The 20,308-nt window shown below is 44.8% G+C and overlaps 1 protein-coding gene across 1 annotated transcript in view; it reads left to right on the forward strand.

Annotated features, from left to right (window-relative positions):
- The window catches only part of ESPN (espin), a 114,062-nt gene that overhangs the window by 30,837 nt on the left and 62,917 nt on the right, over positions 1–20,308 (forward strand). The window contains exons 3-6 of the mRNA XM_055001031.1: positions 13,931–14,117; positions 15,055–15,237; positions 16,043–16,174; positions 19,731–19,938. Of these exons, the coding sequence (XP_054857006.1) occupies positions 13,931–14,117; positions 15,055–15,237; positions 16,043–16,174; positions 19,731–19,938 (710 nt within the window). The remainder of the gene's footprint in view (positions 1–13,930; positions 14,118–15,054; positions 15,238–16,042; positions 16,175–19,730; positions 19,939–20,308) is intronic.

A 20,308-nucleotide genomic window follows, 5' to 3' on the forward strand; every position in this document is an offset into this window, starting at 1 on the left:
GGACGAGCTCTTACCTTCCATGTGTGGATGCTTTTAGAAAAAGGGCTGTTGCTAAATGGTCCAGAAGGTCCCAGATTCAATCTGTGGCAGCTTCAGTTAAAAGATGTCAGGGAGGGAGTCGGGGGGGGGGGGGAGATGTTTCTGCTTAAAACCCTGGCGAGGCTCCGTCCGTCAGCGCTAACTGGGGCTATATTCACACATTGTTAAATATTGCATTATCAGTGTGCTACAGCCATCATTTGCAAATGGAGTGGCTTGTCCGCCCAGGAAAATCCAACTGTAAATTTTTGCTGTTGTTTTTTTTTAATAAAATTTTTATTGGATTAGAATCATTTAATTTCACATTACAATCAATTCCCCCATTTCCCAATTTCTAACCCCCTCCCTTTCCCCCCCTTTTTGTAGACTTCCAACAGTTTTCCAACCCTTTGTCCCTTTTCCCTTACTCATTTTAAATTCATCTATCTAACAAACATATACTTTCCCTTTATTCTAAGCAATAATTCTTTAACTATTTTTAATACTCTGTACCCTATCTTTAAGTCCCTTCTTCCATATTAGACAAACAATTTGTCCCATTTTTCATAATTTCAAATATTTCTATAAACCATAAACCATATAAACCATACATTCATATAAGTCAACCAATTTAACTTATACTCTATATGTTACTTTTTCTGCATATCTTATCTTCATTCTGCTTTAGTTATATTTAATTATATTATTATTTTTATTCTACTTTGATTATACATCTATATAACTATCATCAAAAGTTATCAATCAGTTTGACCCATATATCTACAGGTAGACTTATTCAATTTAGTACCTTATACAATTTTTACCAAAAGTAGTATTAGTTAGTCAGTCCTTATAATTAGTTATTTTCTATCAATATTCTATGTATTATTCTATATATAATAATCTAACAAAGTAACTGCTTAGAAATTCTCATTTGCCTCTCCACCCCCTGGTAAAGTCACCCCCCTCTGCATTTTATTATGTTTCAATAGTTCTCAAACTGCCACAGTTCTCCTCCCACCTCCCATTTCTTCACCAAATATTGTTTCAGCTTCTCCCAGTCTGTGTTGAACTGTCCTGGGTCAAGGTTTCTCAATTTTCTTGTCATTTTGTCCATTTTTGCTGTTGTGAAATGATAGCACAGTATCCCACAATATACAGATGCAACTTAGGTGTGACAGTACTCAGGCTTAGTATAAGATAGATATTTATGTGAATAGGCTCTGAGAGACCCAGGTCTGAGTCTCCACTCTGGCATGGAAGCTTGCTGGGTAACCTGGAGCCAGTCTCTCTCAACCTAACCTACCTTGCAGGGTGGTTGTGAGGATAAAATGGAGGCGAGGAGAACAATGTAAACCCGTCTGAATCCCCCTTGCAGAGGAAGGTGGGGTATAAATTAAGCATATAAATAAATGTGTAATCTGATGCAGCCATCCATAAGTCTGGCTTTCAGGACCATGCACAGCCTGTACACTTTTTAAGTATATCTTAGCAAAATCCCAGGGCTGGACATTGATATTTATATATTTTATAGTTTATGAATTTCTTTTAATTTATTTAAAACATTTATTAGCCACCTTTTTCCTTTGCATTAACTGAGGGTGGCTTAAAATATAAATAACAGTAATAAAATGACTAAAAACACTGTTTAAGACTGCCAATAAAATATAGAGTGAAAGTTCATTAAAAGCAGTCCTCGATAAAAACGTCTTCAGTTGCCTTTGAAAGATCGGCAGTGAGGGGGCCAGGTGCACTTCCCTGGGGATGCTATTCCGTAATCGTGGGCTGCCACCAAAAAGACCTTCTCTTGTGTACCTGCTAGGTGACCTTCTTTCGCTGATGGGACAGTCAGGAGGTCCTCTTTCTGTGAGCTTAGTTCCCAGGGCAGGAACACGTGCCTTTTAGTGATGTTTTTATTTTTTTGTAAATGAAAGCTGACATTCGCAGGAAGTCAATTCCTACAGCCGCTGTTCTGTCCTTCAGACTGCAGCTCCCAACCAATGCGTAGCAGCCTCTGACCCACTTCCTGTTCCATGCAAAGTCCTCCCCAACTTCTGCCTTCAAAGACTGAAAATGAATGTTAAAGGTTAGCCAGCCCTGTATCCTGCTCAATTTTCATACTGTATCCAGAATTGAGTGGTTACAGAACATGGATATTTCTGGCAGGGATTGCCAATCGGCAGGGCTCATTTCGAGCAGTAACGCGCCGGAAAATAGTTCCGGCAGTTCCCCAAAGAGGTCACATGTCAGGTGGCCCCGCCACCTGACTTTCGGCCATTTTGGGCACATTTCTTCCTAGATTGGGGCTGAAACAGCACAGATCAGGCCTCTGACAGGTGGTGGATCACTCTCCTGTTCAGCAGAGGCCCAATCCAGACCATTTTGGGCCCCTTTTCAGCTATTTTCAGCCCCTTTTTGCCACTTTGGGCCCAATTTCAGTCCTGAATGGCCAGGATTGGGTCCAAAACAGCCAGAATAGGTGATGTCTGGGGGTGTGGCATATGCAAATCAGCAATGCTAATGACACATTTCTGGCAATGGCAAGGGGCGTGGCATATGCTAATGAGTTATGCTAATGAGTTATGCTAATGAGTTCTTCCAGCTCTTTTTCTACGAAATGACCCCTGCCAATCGGCAGTGCAGAATGTCTTTGATTGGAATGAACCATGAATGTGCACCAGGTATAGAAGTTAGACTCCCAGTCCTGGAACGGCTTTTCCCCTTGACTTAGATATGCTGGGCCTGATTACAATGACTGTTCCCCAGTACTGGTAGGCAGTCTGCACATGCTTATAGGTACTTTTGTGCTTATTTCATCTATTTCCAGACTGAGCACTAGCGCTAAGGAAACAAGATGTTTGTTTGTTTAATAGTCCACCTTTCTGACTGAGGTTCAAGGCAGACATTCATTAGGGTATGGATTGTAGAAATAATGCAGTGCAATAGGGTACGGGTTGCAGACATTTGAAAACAGGCATAAATTCAAATACAGAGATGAAACGTTGCTAACACAAAGCATAAGTAATTAAACACAACACGTTTAAATGATGAGTGATTCCGCACACGTTGGATAATGCACTTCCAATCCTCTTTATAGATCATTTGGAACAGATTTTTTTGCGTATGGAACAAAAAATCCACCTCAAACGATTGATAAAGTGCATTATCCAACATGTGCGGAATCAGCCGATGTGGAAACTACCCAGTAGCAGCACATCTACATCCATAAGCAGTACCCAGTGGTATAGCATACAGTCCCTATTCCTTGTTTTTAAAAGGGGCTGAGACATGAAGAATAAAGACAAGCTGTGCTTTTTCAAATAGTTTCCACATGTACTTGTAGAATGCATCCCCCTGCCCTGCTCGCATATGGTTCGTTCAGTACCTGTCTGAATCCCAGAAAAGGTCTTAGCGTAGATTTCGTCCCCTGCAGCCACAGCATGTGTTCCTTGAGGGAGGAGCTGGCTTAAATAAACAAAGCAATATACAGAGGCCACCTGCTGCATTGTTCTGTTTTCCGATCTGTTTGTCTTAACAAAAGTGGGCTCTTTTTCTTCTGAATGCTGCTGGCTGTGTTTTAAAGGCCACCTTTTGCAGCTGCTTGCCAGGTACAGAAAACCTCAGTCCAGTTTCACAACAGGCCTGACACTGGAGACCTGTCGGGCAGGTGGCCAACAAGCAGGTTCCACTTGCGCTGACTTTTGTTGCTCACCAAGGCAGTGGGCAGCAGATGGATTGCTCGGAAGAGGCCAGGAGCCACCGGGCATCCCATAAGATACCAAGCATGGCTCCCTCTTCCACCACTGAGTTTTATGCTACTCTCTGGCAGTCAGGCCTGAAGAAGAACCAGTAGCCCACCTCCCCATCTCCCTCCATTGCTCAGTGCAAACATTTTTCCTGCATTCTTTATTGGACGGGCTGTTGTTTTTGAGTGAGGGTTGATTTCCGATTGGGAGGAGACTATCGGTGGATTGCATGGTATTTAAGTAATTGCTTTATTATCTTCATGTTATGCATAGTTTCAGATTGCTTTTGTTTAGGAAAGCAGCCCACAGACATCATGATAAACGAGCATTTCCTAGAATAAACGGCATGAAAATAGTTTGTGATTTTCAGCGTGGAATGTGTCAGACCAGGAATATGGATCCAGCAAAATCTCAACGTGTCTACAGTGAATGAGGAATGGGGTGGTATGTACTCATCTCTTGACCTTCCCTGACAAATCCGGCTTTTCAGTTGGCCTGGTGACCAGTTGCATGTCCAGTTAATGGGATCCAGCATTTATGTGGCTGGGAGACCGGGGCCAGGGCTGACTGGTAAGGTTAATGATTTGATTGGCTTCATGTGGGAAAGGTCAAGGAGACCCATTATCTGCCACTACTGGACTCTCCAGCACATATTGATGCATCAGAATAAGTAGAAAGGTCGGAGCGGAGGCGACTTGAAGTTTTTCCAACGCCTTTTCATGGAGATAAAAAAACATACCCTGGGGATTTTTTTTGTACCCCTCCTGAACTTGTTGGCATGTTTTGAATGATGTTGAAATTGCTTCCTAAAAGGGCTGTTGTGTAGATGCCACTGTCTTGTATTGCCTAGGCTAAGATAATCAGATTGATAGTATCTGAAGGGCAGTTCCCATAGTGTGTGCACTATAAGGAGGAAATTGGATACCCCCTCCCCTCCTCGCATACTTATCCTGACTCTGTCATGGAGGCAAAGCAGCTTTTTGTCACCTGTACCTTATGGGGATTTGAATTAATTTCCAGAAAGCCCACAGTGATAAGTGCTGCATTTGGCATGTCTATATTGCTATACTGTTGTCCTGTTCCTATCTGTAATTTTAATCTTACTCTGTATGGACTCGTTTCTGTATTTAAAATTTTATATTATATATATATGCCAATAAAGGCTTTCTTGGCTTGTTCATATTTAATGAAGTTGTTGCTGAAGGCAGCAATAGGGAGGAAGCCACTTTGAAAGCGCATGGGTTGAGTCCCTGCTCTGGCAAAGTGGTAGAGCATCTGTTTGGCACATAGAAGGTCCCAAGTTAGAGTCTCTCTACACTAGACATCTGACACGTGAAGAACACATGTTGGGAGATGCAATGTTAGCCGGGAAGAGTAGTTTAAAAAGACGGAGATGGTGGCAGGGCAAAGGCTTTGCTATACATTGGATCTGTGTGAAGGGGCTGTGAAATGCCAGAAGGGAAACTTCAGCCCATTATAACCTCTCCAGGTCCAAGCCCAGCTCTTGAAGACAGCTTCCGCCCATTTCGAGTCCTCGCTGCCCTCTGGTTGCGATCCCACACAGGTTTAGACTGGAGAGGTGAAATTGACAGAGCCTTCTGAGAAGGGAAGATGAAATCAACAAATCCTCTGAGGATCAATCTCAGCAGGCTTTGTCTTTTTAAACTATCCTTCCTGGCTAACGTGTCTTACTACACTTGACGAGCATGCGTCGAGGCATCTTGTGTAGAGAGAGACCCTTAGTCTTTTCCATCTCTAGTTAAAAAGATCAGATGATGGGAAAGACTTCTGTCGGGGACCGGGCAGAGCTGCTAATGGCCTTAGACAATAATGAAGTTGATGGATCATTGGTCTGAGTTGTGTAGGCAGCTTCATGTGTTCAAACAATCTCCCACCTTTCAAAACATATATTCAAGGCAAAACTCAATCATCGTAAAAATCCTGCACAGCCTCCATCTTATATTTTTAAGGCATGGTGGTTAGAGTGTTAGACTAGGCCCTTGAAGAACTCCTTGCTCTGCTGTGGGAGCATGCTGAGTGACCTTGGGCCAATCACACACTCTCAGCCTAACCTACCTCACAGGGTTGTTGTGGTGAGGATACAGTGGGGGAGGGGAGAATTTAATAATAATGATGATGATGACGATGATGATTATGATAATAATAATAATAGATTTATATACCGCCCTTCAGGACAACTTAATGCCCCCTCAGAGCGGTTTACAAAGAATGTGATTATTATCCCCACAACAAAACACCCTGTGAGGTGGGTGGGGCTGAGAGAGCTCCAGAGAGCTGTGACTAGCCCAAGGTCACCCAGCTGGCTCCAAGCGGAGGAATGGGGAATCAAACCCGGCTCTCCAGATTAGAGTCCCGTGCTCTTAACCACTACTGAGCTTCTTTAAGTTCCTATTAGGGAGAAAAGCAGCGTATGCACAAACAAATAAATAAGATATAAAATCATCTTTACACAACATAGACATTTAAGGCCAATGACTAACCTTGAAAAAATAAGAACTGACTCATCATTAAAAAAAACCCATTGAAATAATTAATGAATGCAGATATTAAGACTATCTCTTGAACTAACAAAATCTCATTTGATTAACTGTATGAGTTTTAATTAATTGCATTTTCATACACTTGCATATGAATGAAGCAATACATACATAATGCTTCATGGCTGTTAGCCAACGGCCACCCAGATCTCCAAAACACTATCGGATGCAACCTCTGAATACACAGAGAGAGAGAGAGAGAGAGAGAGAGAGAGAGAGAGAGAGAGAGAGAGAGAGAGAGAGAGAGAGAGAGATAAATGGACAGTTCTATTATAACGCTGTTTCTGCATATGTAAATGTCAAAAGCCAATTATAGCAAGAAGGACAAAGTTCTTAGCTGTACCTCTAGCTGGACTATTACATATCAAAGAAGGTGATCAGAAACACAAGATATCCCATTATCTTTGGAAGGCTGGGCTCAAATTTTCGTAGCTGCCAGAGCAAATTTTGCAGCCCTCAATGTGATAAATAAATCATTGCCTGCACAGAGAGTGCCTGTTTAAGAGTTGACCTGTTAGCAAGGAACTGTAAAACACTAGCAAGAAATTTGTTCCTAGGATGCTTGTCTGAAGAGCAGCTTAATATACACAGTGGGAAAATAGTCTTCCTCCCTGGGTGTACAAATGCGAAGTCTTTGTGTGCCGGAGTTACTAATTCCATGGTGGGAAATTCCTGGAGATTTGGTGGTGGAGTTTAGAAAGGGCGGAGTTTGGGGAGGGGAGGGGCCTCAGTGGGTATAATGCCATACAGTCATTCTTCTCAGTAACCATTTTTTCCAGGGGAATGTACTTTTTTGTCTTCTGGAGATTGGTTGTAATTCTGGGAAATTTACAGGCTACTGCCAAGCGGCCTGTAGTTGTTTTTGAATCATTCTTAGAGAGCCTGATTCCATCTAGATGGCAGTGCTTCTGCCCAAAAAAAGTGAATGCGATGCAAAAGTGAGCCGAAATGCCCGTGTCACATAAAGATTCAGCAAGCTGGGATCTCAAGAAAGATTTCGGCACCCCTTAAACACAGGAGAATGCTGCAAGACCTTGCTCTTGATATCCAGGAAATCAAGAGGGAACTTATTGACAGACATGCTTTCCACTTTGCTGGTAAAAAAAATCCCTTTGTATCGAGTGATTTGCATGAGCAATGGCAATTCAACAGAATTCTCAAAATAAACAATTTAAAATTGAACTTCTGTTCTATTTATGCATATGAGGGTTAGACTCGTGGTCTCTATTCGGTTTTAGTTAAGGCACGTTAACTAAACAAATTGCATGCTGAAAGCTCTCATCCAAGTTAGAGAAAAAAGGGGTGGGATAAAAATGTATTGTACACGAAGTAGCAGCAACAGCAAAAGCAGCAGCAGTAGTAATACATGCCAAGAAAACCTTATATGTGCACCAATAAAATAAACAGCAATGCTTTATCGTCTGTGCCAACTGTGTATGATCCAATGGCATGTTTTATAACGAGTTGAATGACAACTGAGGAGGAGGTCCTGAATGAGGGAGGTCTTTTTATATATATTTATTTTTATTTTTTTAAGAATTATTCTGAACAAAAGGATAAAACTAGCAAAAAGTTAAAAGAGAAGAAGAGGTGGGGAAAGGCTGAAAATATATGAAAAAAGAGATATAAAGCAGTGACTTCTGATTTTCTCTACAACAAACAAATAAAATCACAAATTTAACATTTACTCTATGGTCACAATGAGTCTCTCCTTTTTCTATTATCTATTTTCTCCCCACCCACTCCCTTAATCATCATATTCTCAAGTCATCAGTTCATTTTTTTCCCGTTTCATGCAAAAAGTCTATAAAGGGTTTCCGGGTAACAATAACTGTGTATTGTCGAAGGCTTTCACGGCTGGAGAACGATGGTTGTTGTGGGTTTTCCGGGCTGTATTGCCGTGGTCTTGGCATTGTAGTTCCTGACGTTTCGCCAGCAGCTGTGGCTGGCATCTTCAGAGGTGTAGCACCAAAAGACAGAGATCTCTCAGACTGTGACACTGAGAGATCTCTGTCTTTTGGTGCTACACCTCTGAAGATGCCAGCCACAGCTGCTGGCGAAACGTCAGGAACTACAATGCCAAGACCACGGCAATACAGCCCGGAAAACCCACAACAACCAACAATAACTGTCTTTTCTCTAATCGAAGAAGTAAGTTTAACCATCGCTGCAAATTCCATCATCTTCACCAACCATTTCTCTATTGACGAACGCTTCCATTTTTGCGCATATCATAATCTCTCTGCCGTTGTCATATATAAAAATAAAGTTCCATGACTTTGTTCTAACTGTCCTGAATGAGGGAAGTCTTGAATAAATTCTGTGCACGTTTATGGGCACACTTGAGTGGCCTTGGAACAGTGGCAGTCCCTGAGTGTCAGAGCAACATTACTGATAGAGGAGTGATGGTTAAAGTCACATGATAAGCTCTCTGTTGGGGAATATACCTTGACCTGGATGGCCAAGCTAGCCCAGTCTCATCAAATCTTGGAAGCTAAGCAGGATCAACTCTGGTCAGAATTTGGATGGGAGACCACCAAGGAAGTCCAGGGTTGCTATGCAGAGTCTGGCAACGGCAAACCACCTCTGTCCATCTCTTGCCTTGAAAACCCTGTGGGGTCGCCATAAGTCTACTGTGACTTGACTGCAATTTATACATATATACATGTCAAAATATGCAGTTTGGGCAAGAAGGATAGGGTTTTTTATTTTAAAAAAATTATTTAAAAAGAAAAGATATAACAATAGAAAGTGCATAAAAACTTACAGAGGTTAGATTAAACTAATAGAAAGATACTTTCAAAATATGTAACAGCATAGCTAAATTAAATAATAGCTCTCATCAGGGCTTTTTTTCAGCAGGAACGTGGTGGAATGGAGCTCCGGCACCTCTTGAAACTACTGGGCTATAGTGCGTGAAAATAATATGCTTTCAAAGAATCCCATGTGTTTCTTCCTCATTTCCCTCTTGAGAGTTCCGCCTCCTCTTTTCCCAGAAAAAAACCCCTGGCTCTCATTCCCTCTCCTTAGTTGCTTATACCCAGACTTTAGTATCAACAATTTTTAATTAATCATTTCTCCTGTGTTTTATCTTTCAAGTTACCTTAATTTATCTTAGTTTTAACCTAAGTAATCAAAGAAATCTTTCCATTTTTTCCAAAATTCAGCTATTGGTCTATTATGCATATAAGAAGTTAATTTGGCCATAGATCTTGTCTATCCACTCTGGATATTCGTAGATCTTGTCTATCCACTCTGACCTGTCAGGGCACAGATCTGTTTCCCATTTCGCTGCATGAAGCACTCTTGTTGCTGTCACCATGTACCGGAAAAGGTCTCCTTGTTCTTGTGTAACAGTGGCCGTTTCCACACGGCTTACCTTATTCTGCAAAATAACGAAATCTCGCGAGAAGACACTGTTACCGCGTCTTCTTCCGTGATAACAGCATCTTTTTTCAAGATTTCGTGCGAGATTTCGCTATTTTGTAGAATAAGGTAAGCTGTGTGGAAATGGCCCGTATTTGGTAAAATGTTTAATAACATATTTTTAGGATGTAGCTCAAACCTGCGCTTGAAGGAGGCTAGTTTTGAAGTGGTATAGCCCTCTCAAGGATTTGCTCAGGTAACAAACAACTGAACTTCGCTGGGTTCATTCCCATGTATTGTTTGTGCTTTACGTGTCAGAACCATCCATGCGCTAAAGGATAAACAGAAGGCAAAATAAAAGAGAGTTCAGGGAAAGAGGGAATTGTTGCCGTTGCTCTGCCCAGAGAACCTGGCCTCCTACCACCCTTCTTGGAGTTACAGCGTTGAATTATTGAAGGGCCTGGGATCTCCTTTGACAGCCGAGCTGAGTATGTATTGCTGCTGCTTTTTAAAATATTAAACAGGTATTTATTGATTGCTTAATAAAGCAGCTGCTGTGATGCCGAAGCCTGCAACTCTGGCACATGTCAAGCGTTCGGGGCTGACCCCAACAGGATTCACAGCCAAGTCCAAGCCCAGCTGTAGCATTCAGTAATTCTCCTATGGGAAGTTAATGTATCCGGAAAGCAAAGCTCCATCCCTCCACCCCCCCCCCCCCGATCCATACAGATCACTTCTCAAATAGACGGGGCACCCCAAGGTTTTGCCAAAGGCTCTTGAAACGGTATCGACAGGAGTGTTTTCCCTGCTTCAGTAATCCTCTCAGCTGCTCCTATCTTGGACCTTTTAAATGGACAGCGCCGAGAATCTGCAGAACTGGCATTCATTAACAAAAAGCTTTCAAGGCCTAACCCTTAAGTCTCAGCACCTCTCATTCCAGGAATTAAACACAAGGTCCCATTGGACAAGCAGTCGCTCACTTCTCACCAGACTGGAAATAGCCATTCCAACTGACCGGGTGCTGAAACACAAGTTTCGCTGCCACAGCGTGGCACTGAGCATTCCAGAAGTTGCTTCCCATGATTTGGCTCCAACATTGATGGATTTTTTAAGGCAATAGCATTGACCGACAATATATATAACAAGCAGGGAACGTGCAAGGACTTGCAGGGGGCATCATATTTCCCCCCATATCTCCTCCTCCACTATTTCTCCTTCCCTTCCCTAGCAGCCTCCATTTCCTCTCCCCTTTTCTTGCTTCATTCTCTGCATCCCACCCACCAGCCAATGTACCTTTATTTGCTCTTTTGTCTTTGGCTTTCCCTCCTCCTTGGGAAAAGTCTGGTGGCTACTGTGTGGCATCATTAGACCGGGCCACGTGGCGTGGATTGTTATTCTGATGGTTCCTGCTGGGCCTGTCCCCAGTGAGTCCTCTCTCACCAAAGTATCTGACAGAAGAGAGGGCAAGGACACTTTCCATAGCAGTTTTTACTTCCAAGTCCACCCCTGCCCCCCATGGCTTTGATTTACAGAAACCAAGGCTTGGAAGGCATAGCAGTATTATTGTGGTTGCCTAGCAACATCCACAATGGCCATTGAAAGCTCAGCCTTTGTTTCTGTTATTTTAAGGAGTTTTAACCCCTCAGTATTTTTATTTCAGATTTTTCTGCAAACCTCGTAATACTTCCTGTATGTCCCATAGCTCCATTTTGTTGCTATGTTCTTCCACACTCTGTCACCTAGTTCAGAATTAGATATTTGATTCTAGACTTGACCAAATGTGTTGAATATCTTGTCTCCTGCAGGGCAAAGGTGTACAATGCTAGGTGTACAGGGCAAAGGGGAGTAAGATGAGGCATGTATGGGGCCAAGAGGGATCACAGCTGTGCCAAGAGAAACCATGTCCTCTCTGTTGCTCAGCCCAGAGAACAAGGCTGGCTTGGAAGCAATGCCATTGGTTCCGTTGCTTCCCTCTTTCCCAAGGGTCTGCCAGCCTATGACTCCAGAGTCAAATGTGGCTTGGGGTGGAGCCAAATATGGTTCTTTAAAAGGAAATATTCCAAGTTAAGGTATAGCAGTGTGTAGATGGGATGCTAGAGTAACCAGTTTGTGAAAGGAATGACTGGCTGATGTTTTCATGAGACTAAAAGACTGCTTAGAGACGGGAAGGTGAACAGTTGCCAGAAATCCCAATGTGAACCATGTGCAGGTTTATGCCAGTGTGCTAAAACTATCACGCAGCATGCTCTTGTGTATATTTATAACAGATGGTGAGGCCTCCTGTGTGTGCCACTGCTTAGCGTTCAGGCTGAAGTGTTCAGGCTGCAGAAACTTAATGGGTCAATGTGCCACTGATCAGTAAAGTTCAGTTGCAGCTTTCCAATTGGGCAAAGGGGCTTTCTTATAATAGCTCTTTGCTGATCTCTTGCTCCGGATTTTGTCATCAGTTGGGTTTCTGTTTATGAAAGATTGCTGACCGCTGAGATAGCCTGATGCTATCCAGAAGCTGTCTTTGCGGGACTGGCTGGCTGCCCTGAGGTTCTATCCACTGCGCCGCAGGTCTGAGCCCTTGCGTTGTGTTCAGATGTCTTCCGATCATTGGACTACCTCCAGTTCAGTGTTCAAGAATCAGATCTGTCTAGCTGCAGACTGAAGTTGTGGTTCTCCTGGGAGGGCTCTGACCACATTGTTTGGTTTGCATACGTCGATTAATCCCTGAATTCTCTCTTCTCCTGCCCCAGCCTTGGGCTTTCTCCATCGCACCAGCTGAGTTATATAAGATTCCCCCTCTTTCAAAGAGGGATGTGAACCATTTTTGTTTGTTTGTTTCCAGTATTTCATCACAGTGGTTGGTGGCCTAGCCAATGTGTTTACTACTCACCTAATCGGCTTATTTAAAAAGACGGCTAAATTGCGGTGTCCAAAAACAGCCCATGGAAGGAGCTTAGCCTAAGCAATGCTTATTAACTTAATGACCTGTTAAGATGCAAAAGGGGACTATCAGAGCCCAATATGGAGGGCAGAAGTGATGGACCTGAAGGGTCCTGAAGGTTCATGGCTTTGCATCCTCCCTGGCTTGTGTGTGTGTGTAAGGTGCTGTCAAGTTTCTGCCAACTTATGACAACTCGATAGGGTTTTCAAGGCAAAAGATGAACAGAGGAGGTTTGCCATTGCCTGTGTCTACGTAGCAACCCTGGATTTCTTTGGTGGTCTCTCATCCATGTAATAACCAAGGCTGACCCTGCTTAGCTTATGAGATCCCACAAGATCAAGTTAGCCTGGGCCATCTAGGTCAGGGACCTTCCTGGTTTAGCAGCACTGAATTCTAGCATTGTAAACTTTCAGAATTCTGTGGTTTGGGGTGAGGTATTGATACCTTGTATAAATCTCTGCCCATTACTAGTACAATCTGTTGTTGTTGTTAAAGTCATTTATAGTCCACCTTTCTCACTGAGACTCAAGGCAGATTACACAGTGTGAGATTAATACAGTTTCAAGGACATTTCCATAAACAATGCCATAGGGTAAATAAACATTAGTTTACAAAGACATAGAATTAGTAAGAATCCAATACAGAGTTGAAGAAATGCTGAAACAGAATATAAGCAGTTCTAGGGCTGACATTAGACAACATGAAGCACAGGTAGCTCATAGGAGCATATATATAAAACAATGGATAGTATGTAAGGCAACGTAGTGGTGAAGTCTATGGTCCGTAACTCATGAGGGAAGCATCTCAGACCCCCTCCCTACAATACAAAACCTTTTTGATTAATTCAGTTTTGCAGCGTTTGCGGAAAGCTAGGAGAGTGGGGGCTCTCCTGACCTCCTCAGGCAGGCCGTTCCACAGGGTAGGGGCCACCACAGAGAAAGCCCATGTACAGTCTGCTGTTGATTTCAACCATGTGCAAGGTGGCACCTGCAAGAGACCCTGTTCAGATGAGCGAAGCTACTGTGGAGGAACATAGGGAGGGAGATGGTCCTGTACATTTTGCAGAATGGTAAAATAAATTGCAAAATAAGATAAATTGTTCAATTTTGGAAAATGCAAAAAGATTGAAAATGTTTTCATGGTGTAAAATTTGGACTGTTTGAGTGCACCTCCCATCCCCCTGGTTCTTTTTGATCCTGGGATGTACCCCTACCAGTGACAATAACATGGGAAACTGAGCTGAGTTGCTGACAGGCTATGCCGAAAATCAAGGCTTGTGTCTGAATGGCCCTTCATCCTTGTTTCTGCAGTTCGGTCAGTGCCCAAACAAAGAATGGTGCCACGCCCCTCTACCTAGCCTGCCAGGAAGGCCACCTGGAAATCATCCAATACTTGGTAAAAGACTGCGGAGCGGATCCCCACATACGCGCCAACGATGGGATGACCCCTCTTCACGCAGCTGCCCAGATGGGCCACAACACTGTCATCGTCTGGCTGGTGAGCATCATCTTGGCTAGGCCGGTGGAAAGCAACCCCCTGAGGGCCAAGCTACAAGTGACCAATTACACTTGAATGGCAAGTGAACAGACTCACGTGTATTTGTAGCTTGGCCCTGAGGTCAGCAGCTTCAAAACGGGAGTTGTGCTAACAGTGGCTGATTCCACACACATTGGATAATGCACTTCCAATCCTCTTTAGAGATCATTTGGAACTGAATTTTCGTGTGTGAAACAAAAAATCCACTTCCAAACGATTGCTAAAGTACATTGAAAGTGCATTATCCAACTTGTGCGGAATCAGCCATAGTGTCCCTGTCGGAATCTCCTGTCCCTTTCACAAGTTAGTCTTGAAGGAAAAGTCATACATATGGGCAATAGTTTTCAGGGCAGGCTGGCTGCAGCCATAGTTGGAGGGAGATGTCTCTTGGCAAACTGCAGGGTGGGACCTGTAGGTACAGAAGCCGGACATGCCTTTCCTGGCTTTGGTTTACTGCCCTTTTGAAGCTGACAGCTCTTTTCTCAGTGACCTCTCTGTGTGTCCGCAGGTCTGAGAAACACACTGGAAGTGGGCTGTGGGTGCTAAAAAGATCCCAGTTCTGCGCCTGAGAAAAATTCTGGCAGCTGCATAAATTATGCCAGTTTAGAAATCTCGTGTGTTTTCTCTCATTTGGCCTAATGTATTTTGAGAGAGCCAATAGCAAAAAGCCACATAAATGGCTTTTATGAAGACCAACCAAAATCACACAGACTTTCTACCTTGTGCGCCAGCTAAAAACTAATTGATTTTTCTTTGGATCTGGGAGACGGATCCCAGCTGATCTTCCCTCCAGACAGCTTTTGGGGTCGGACCTGCTTTGCTTAACAACATCTGTCCCCTCGTGCCTTTAACCTCTTCTTTGCTGAGCTCCATTTCTCTTTCTCCCTCTCATGCCCAGATGAGCTTCACCGATATCAGCCTCTCGGAACGGGATGATGACGGAGCCTCCGCCATGCATTTTGCTGCCAGCCGAGGACACGCCAAAGTGCTCAGCTGGCTGCTCTTGCATGGAGGGGAGATCTCCACAGACAACTGGGGTGGGACCCCTTTGCACGACGCAGCAGAGAATGGTGAGCTGGAGGTGAGTTCATGAGTGGTCAGCTTGACCACAGAGCCACTGCGGTCCAAGAGGTGGTTCGATGGGAAACGCCTTCCCGAGCAGAGGACTGGGCCAGACGGGCTGGCGTTCAGTCCAGTCCTAAAATCGTCTTATGGCCCCTTCTGTCAATGTGGTTTTTCAAAATGTTTAGATATTTATTTATACCTCATTTTGCTCTCCGATGGGGACCCAGAGTAGTTTACAACAGTGTTTTCCCCTTCTCTGTTTTTATCCTCACAACACCCCTGTGAGGTAGGCTAGGCTGTGTATGTGTGTGTGGCTGGCCCAGGGTCACCCAGTGAGCTTCCATGGCAGGGTGGGGATCCGAACCTGGGTCTTTCATATCCTAGTCTGCCTCCCAAATAAATAACTTGGTAGTAATAAGGCTGGCCTACCTTGCAGGATTGTAGCGATTATTAGATACTCCATATGAAAGGCATTGATTGTGCATGTTAGGAAAAGCTGCTATAGTGATATCAAATCTGAATAATCTGTTATTCTCATGGAAATGAGCACCTGGAAGGCCTGGTCAGTAATCTGGTACTGGTTGGGTTAGATTGGTTGGGTCTAAGGGCCAAACTACAAGTGACGAATTACACTTGAATAGCAAGTGTATTCCTCCCTGTTCACTTGCCCTCCACTTGCTCTCCACTCGATCCACTTGCCATTCAAGTGTCATTTGTCACTTGTCACTTGGCCCTAAGTAAATCTTAACTGAGCACTGGCAGATTGCCTTCAACCATCCTGACACTCCATTGACACGCTTTTTCCGTTTTTTTCTCTGCAGTGCTGTCAAATTCTCGTGGTGAACGGCGTCAATCTGGGCATCCGAGATCAAGACGGCTACACCGCTGCTGACCTCGCCGACTATAATGGGCACTCGCATTGTGCCAAGTACCTGCGCACAGTGGAGAACATGGTGCGGGGGGGGGGCAGTGGGTTTGCGTTGGAGGGGAGCATGTCTGAAGAGGAAGGGGGGGGGACACTGATGTGTGCCCGTGTGTCAGGGAGGAGGGAAATGTTGGACCAGGCTGAGGCTGTTCCTGAAGCCAGACCAGGAGGGCATAACCCAGGGACCACGCTGTGAACTGTTGGATGATTTACAGTAGAGTGTGGAAACGAGCCCTCTTGGAAACGAATATCTTTCAAGGGAGAAGGAAATATGGAGATTGATCCAAGACTATACATTCACACATGCACTGGGCAGGGGGTTGGACTAGATGGTCTGTATGGCCCCTTCCAACTCTATGATTCTATGAAAGCCAGCGTATGATGTTGCAGTGGCAAAGGGGCATGCAGTTAGAGTTGCCAACTGTGAATTGGGAAATTCCTGGAGATTTGGGGGAGTGGAGTCTGGGGAGGGCAGAGTTAGGAAAGGGAGGGAGTTCAGCAGGCTATAAGGCCATAAAATCCAACCTCCAAAGCAGCCATTTTCTCCAGGGGAACTGGTCTCTCTTGTCTGGAGATCAGTAGTAATACTCGGAGATCTCCAGGCCCCGTTTGGAGGTTGGCAACCTTAGCAGGCATGAATATGTGAACTGCTCTTCAGTCCCAGCATATTCTTCTCCAGCATTGAAAGCGAGCGGAAACCGGCTCTCACCAATTCTGCAGAACTGGCTCCCAGCTCGTTTGGGTTTATTGTTCTGCTGCTCGTCGTCAGGGAATCTCTGCCTGTGTGTGTGTGTCACCAGTGGGTACAAAATGCTGCGTTCTGCCTGCAGGTGTGCAGGGCAGGGACGGGCTCAGGTGCCGTGCTGTGATGTCCTTTCCTTGCCCCAAGCCCTTGCCTTCCTTCACCTTCGTCCTAATAAATTTCAGCTCCCTCGGCTCCCAATTTAGAGGCAAAAATATTACTTAGGCATCCCCGGGAGGCCAATAGAAGCTCAGCAGCTGGCGTGTTACCTGGGGCAGCTGGGCGAAGGATTCCAGGCAGCGCTTGCAGAGGGGCAGGGTTTCTGCTCTCACTCTTTCCCCTGGGGACCCAGCCGGCATTGTTGTGTTATGCTTTCCTCCGATGCGGAGAAGGTCGATCCTCCGGCTTTCGCCACGTTGGGGAAGGAGGGGGGCACGAGCCCACCAGCTTTTCCAGGACCATGGGCAACGTAAGTCAGATTTTCCTGGGGATGGAGAGAGCTGGAGGGGAGATGTGTATAGAGGTCTCTGCTTGCATCTTAGCAGCAATGGGTTTGAGGTTTATCCAGGGAGTTTTGTTAGATGATGCAAAATTGCAGGCATGCCTTGGAGGAGACAGAGACTAGATGTATAGAAAAGCTCTCTTGGAGGGTGGCTGAATCCCTGATGAATGATCTGTCCCTGTGGCCTGGAATTCCTTCCCAGAACACCCACACAGGAGAGCCCCTTCCCTTTCTCTTCTTCTTCCCAATCCCTCGGCACAACCCACCTGTTCTATAGCGCCGTTCGTTTAATGCCCCCAGCCAACACTAATTGAAATACGTGCAACTACATTTGTGAGTACTGATTTCTTTCTCTAACTTCCTCCTTTCTCCCTCTTGTCTCCTTCAGCCTGTACATTTATTTCTTGATATAGTTATACCTCAGTATTCTTCCCAAATGTTGTTGTCCTCCATTTTATCCTCACAACAACCCTGTGAGGTAGGTGAGGTGGAATGTGTCACCCAGCAAGCTTCCATGGCAGAGTGAGGATTCGAACCAGGGAATCTCAGATCCTAGTCTCTCCCTTATCACTACATCATCCCGGCTCACATAATTAGACTGTGGACTCCTTGAGGCAGGACTGTATTATTGCTTGTCTCTCTCTGTGTGTGATCTTGTTACGTTATGTAACATGGTTGTACATCGATGGTTGTTGTGGGTTTTCCGGGCTGTATTGCCGTGGTCTTGGCATTGTAGTTCCTGACGTTTCTGTGTGACACTGAGAGATCTCTGTCTTTTGGTGCTACACCTCTGAAGATGCCAGCCACAGCTGCTGGCGAAACATCAGGAACTACAATGCCAAGACCATGGCGATACAGCCCAGAAAACCCACAACAACCATCGTTCTCTGGCCGTGAAAGCCTTTGACAATACATCGATTGTTGTACATCCCTTAGGGTTAGGAAGGATTCCTCACCGCTGCACAAATGTGATCTTTCCTCTTGGGATATTAAATGCAGGCTGGATACTGGGTTTTGTGGAGATGTGCCCCTTGGGTTTCCTTCAGGATGGCTTGGTGGATGGGTCTGGCCAACTCTCGTATATATTCAGGAGCCAGTTATCTGAGAAGAGCCCAGCCTTGCTGCATCAGGCCAAAAGTCCACCATGTTCTGCTACCTGTTTCTTACATTGGCCAGCCAAATATTTCCCCCCCTTTTGGTAGAAAATGAGTTCCCTTCAGAAATGTTTCCTTTGGTGTTTGAGTAGAGGGGTGTGGATGGAGATAGGGGGAACAGTGGCAAAGCATTGCAGGACCACATTTATGATCCAATTAACTAGCATTGCCTAAACACATACATCGAGTGTTTGAGGGTTCAAGCACATTGCAGTCTGAGCAGAGAGGAGTAATAGTGAGCTCTTGGTTAAAGTCTTCAGATATACCTCTACCTGAGTTTTAGCAGAACTGCAACCAGACTGGATCCACACATTCCTTCTCCCTTGATCTTTGCAGCCAGGAAATCTCCTCTCTTTGTGGCCTTATATTTCCCGATGATATGCACCTCTGCCTTTAAGAAAGGCATTCGCAACTGGATTTTCCTGTGTGGCCGAGCCAATTGTCAAGGGCTATTGTGGAACTATAGTGACATATCTAAGATGTATGGATGCAGCCCGACCAGAAAAAAGAGCTCAAGGAACTAGATGGATCTGTGGTCCTGTTTGGTATATGTTGTTGCATTCGATGGCAGAATACATATTCCTAGGACCATTCAGCCAGAGCAAGGAGAAGTCAACAAAATGTGAGCTAGAATATGTGTGGGCCAAACCTTTTGATTCTGCAGTTGGGGAAGGGCTGTGGCTCTGTGGCTGAGCATGTGATTGGCACGCAGAAGGTCCTAGATTGTTTTCAAATTTCGACACCCTTTACCCAGTTGCATTTATTTATTGAATGTCCTAACTGTTGATGCTGGCTGATTCCGCACACGTTGGATAATGCACTTCCCATCCTCTTTATAGATCATTTGGAACGGGTTTTTTCGTATGCAGAACAAACAATTCACCATAAAGTGCATTGAAAGTGCATTATCCAACGTGTGCGGAATCAGCCGCTATTGACTTGCACTGTATAATCCGCCTTGGGTCTCAGTGACAAGGGCGGACGATCAGTCAGTCAGTCAATCAATTCTTGGCACCTTCAGTTTGAAGGATCTGGTGATGTGATGTAAAAGACCTCTGCCTGGAGAGCTGCTGCCAGTTAGAGCAGACGATATTGACCTTGAGGACCAACAGCCTGTTTCAGTTTATGGCAGTTTCATGAGTTTATGAGATTTCTTTAATTGTCAGTTTCTAACTGTGTCTTCCAGAGCGTGGAGCACCGGGTGCTTTCACGGGACCCCTCTGCCGACCTGGAATTCAAACAGCCCGACTCCGGCATGTCGTCTCCCAACACAACCATTTCTGCTCCGCAGCCTCACTTCGACATTGGCTCGCCGAGCAGCACCCTCTCCAACTACGACTCCTGCAACTCCAGCCAATCAAGCACCGGGGAGAAAAGAAACAGCCAAGGCTCCCGTAAGCATGGCTGGGGCATTGGGGGGGGCGTTGGTCCTTTCTCGTTTTTTAAAAATCGTCTTGTCTCTTTGGAGCACGCAAGGGGGGAGAAGGGAGGAGAGGCAGTGCCAGGCAAGGCAAGGGAACAGCACCACCTTGTGGTGGCTTTAACTTATTTTTGACATTTATGAATTGCCTGTAGTCTTTCTGTCCATTTGCATACCAGGTTTTTGCACAGTACTTGTATTATGAAATGAAATCTGGCCCTCAAGTCATAGTTGACTTATGGCGACCCCTAGTGGGGGTTTCATGGCAAGAGACTAACAGGGGTGGTTTGCCATTGCCTGCCTCTGCAACCTTGGTCTTTGTTGGAGGTCTCCCATCCAATTAC

This window comes from Eublepharis macularius, chromosome 17 (assembly GCF_028583425.1).
Source record: "Eublepharis macularius isolate TG4126 chromosome 17, MPM_Emac_v1.0, whole genome shotgun sequence".
NCBI classification, from domain to species: Eukaryota; Metazoa; Chordata; class Lepidosauria; order Squamata; family Eublepharidae; genus Eublepharis; species Eublepharis macularius.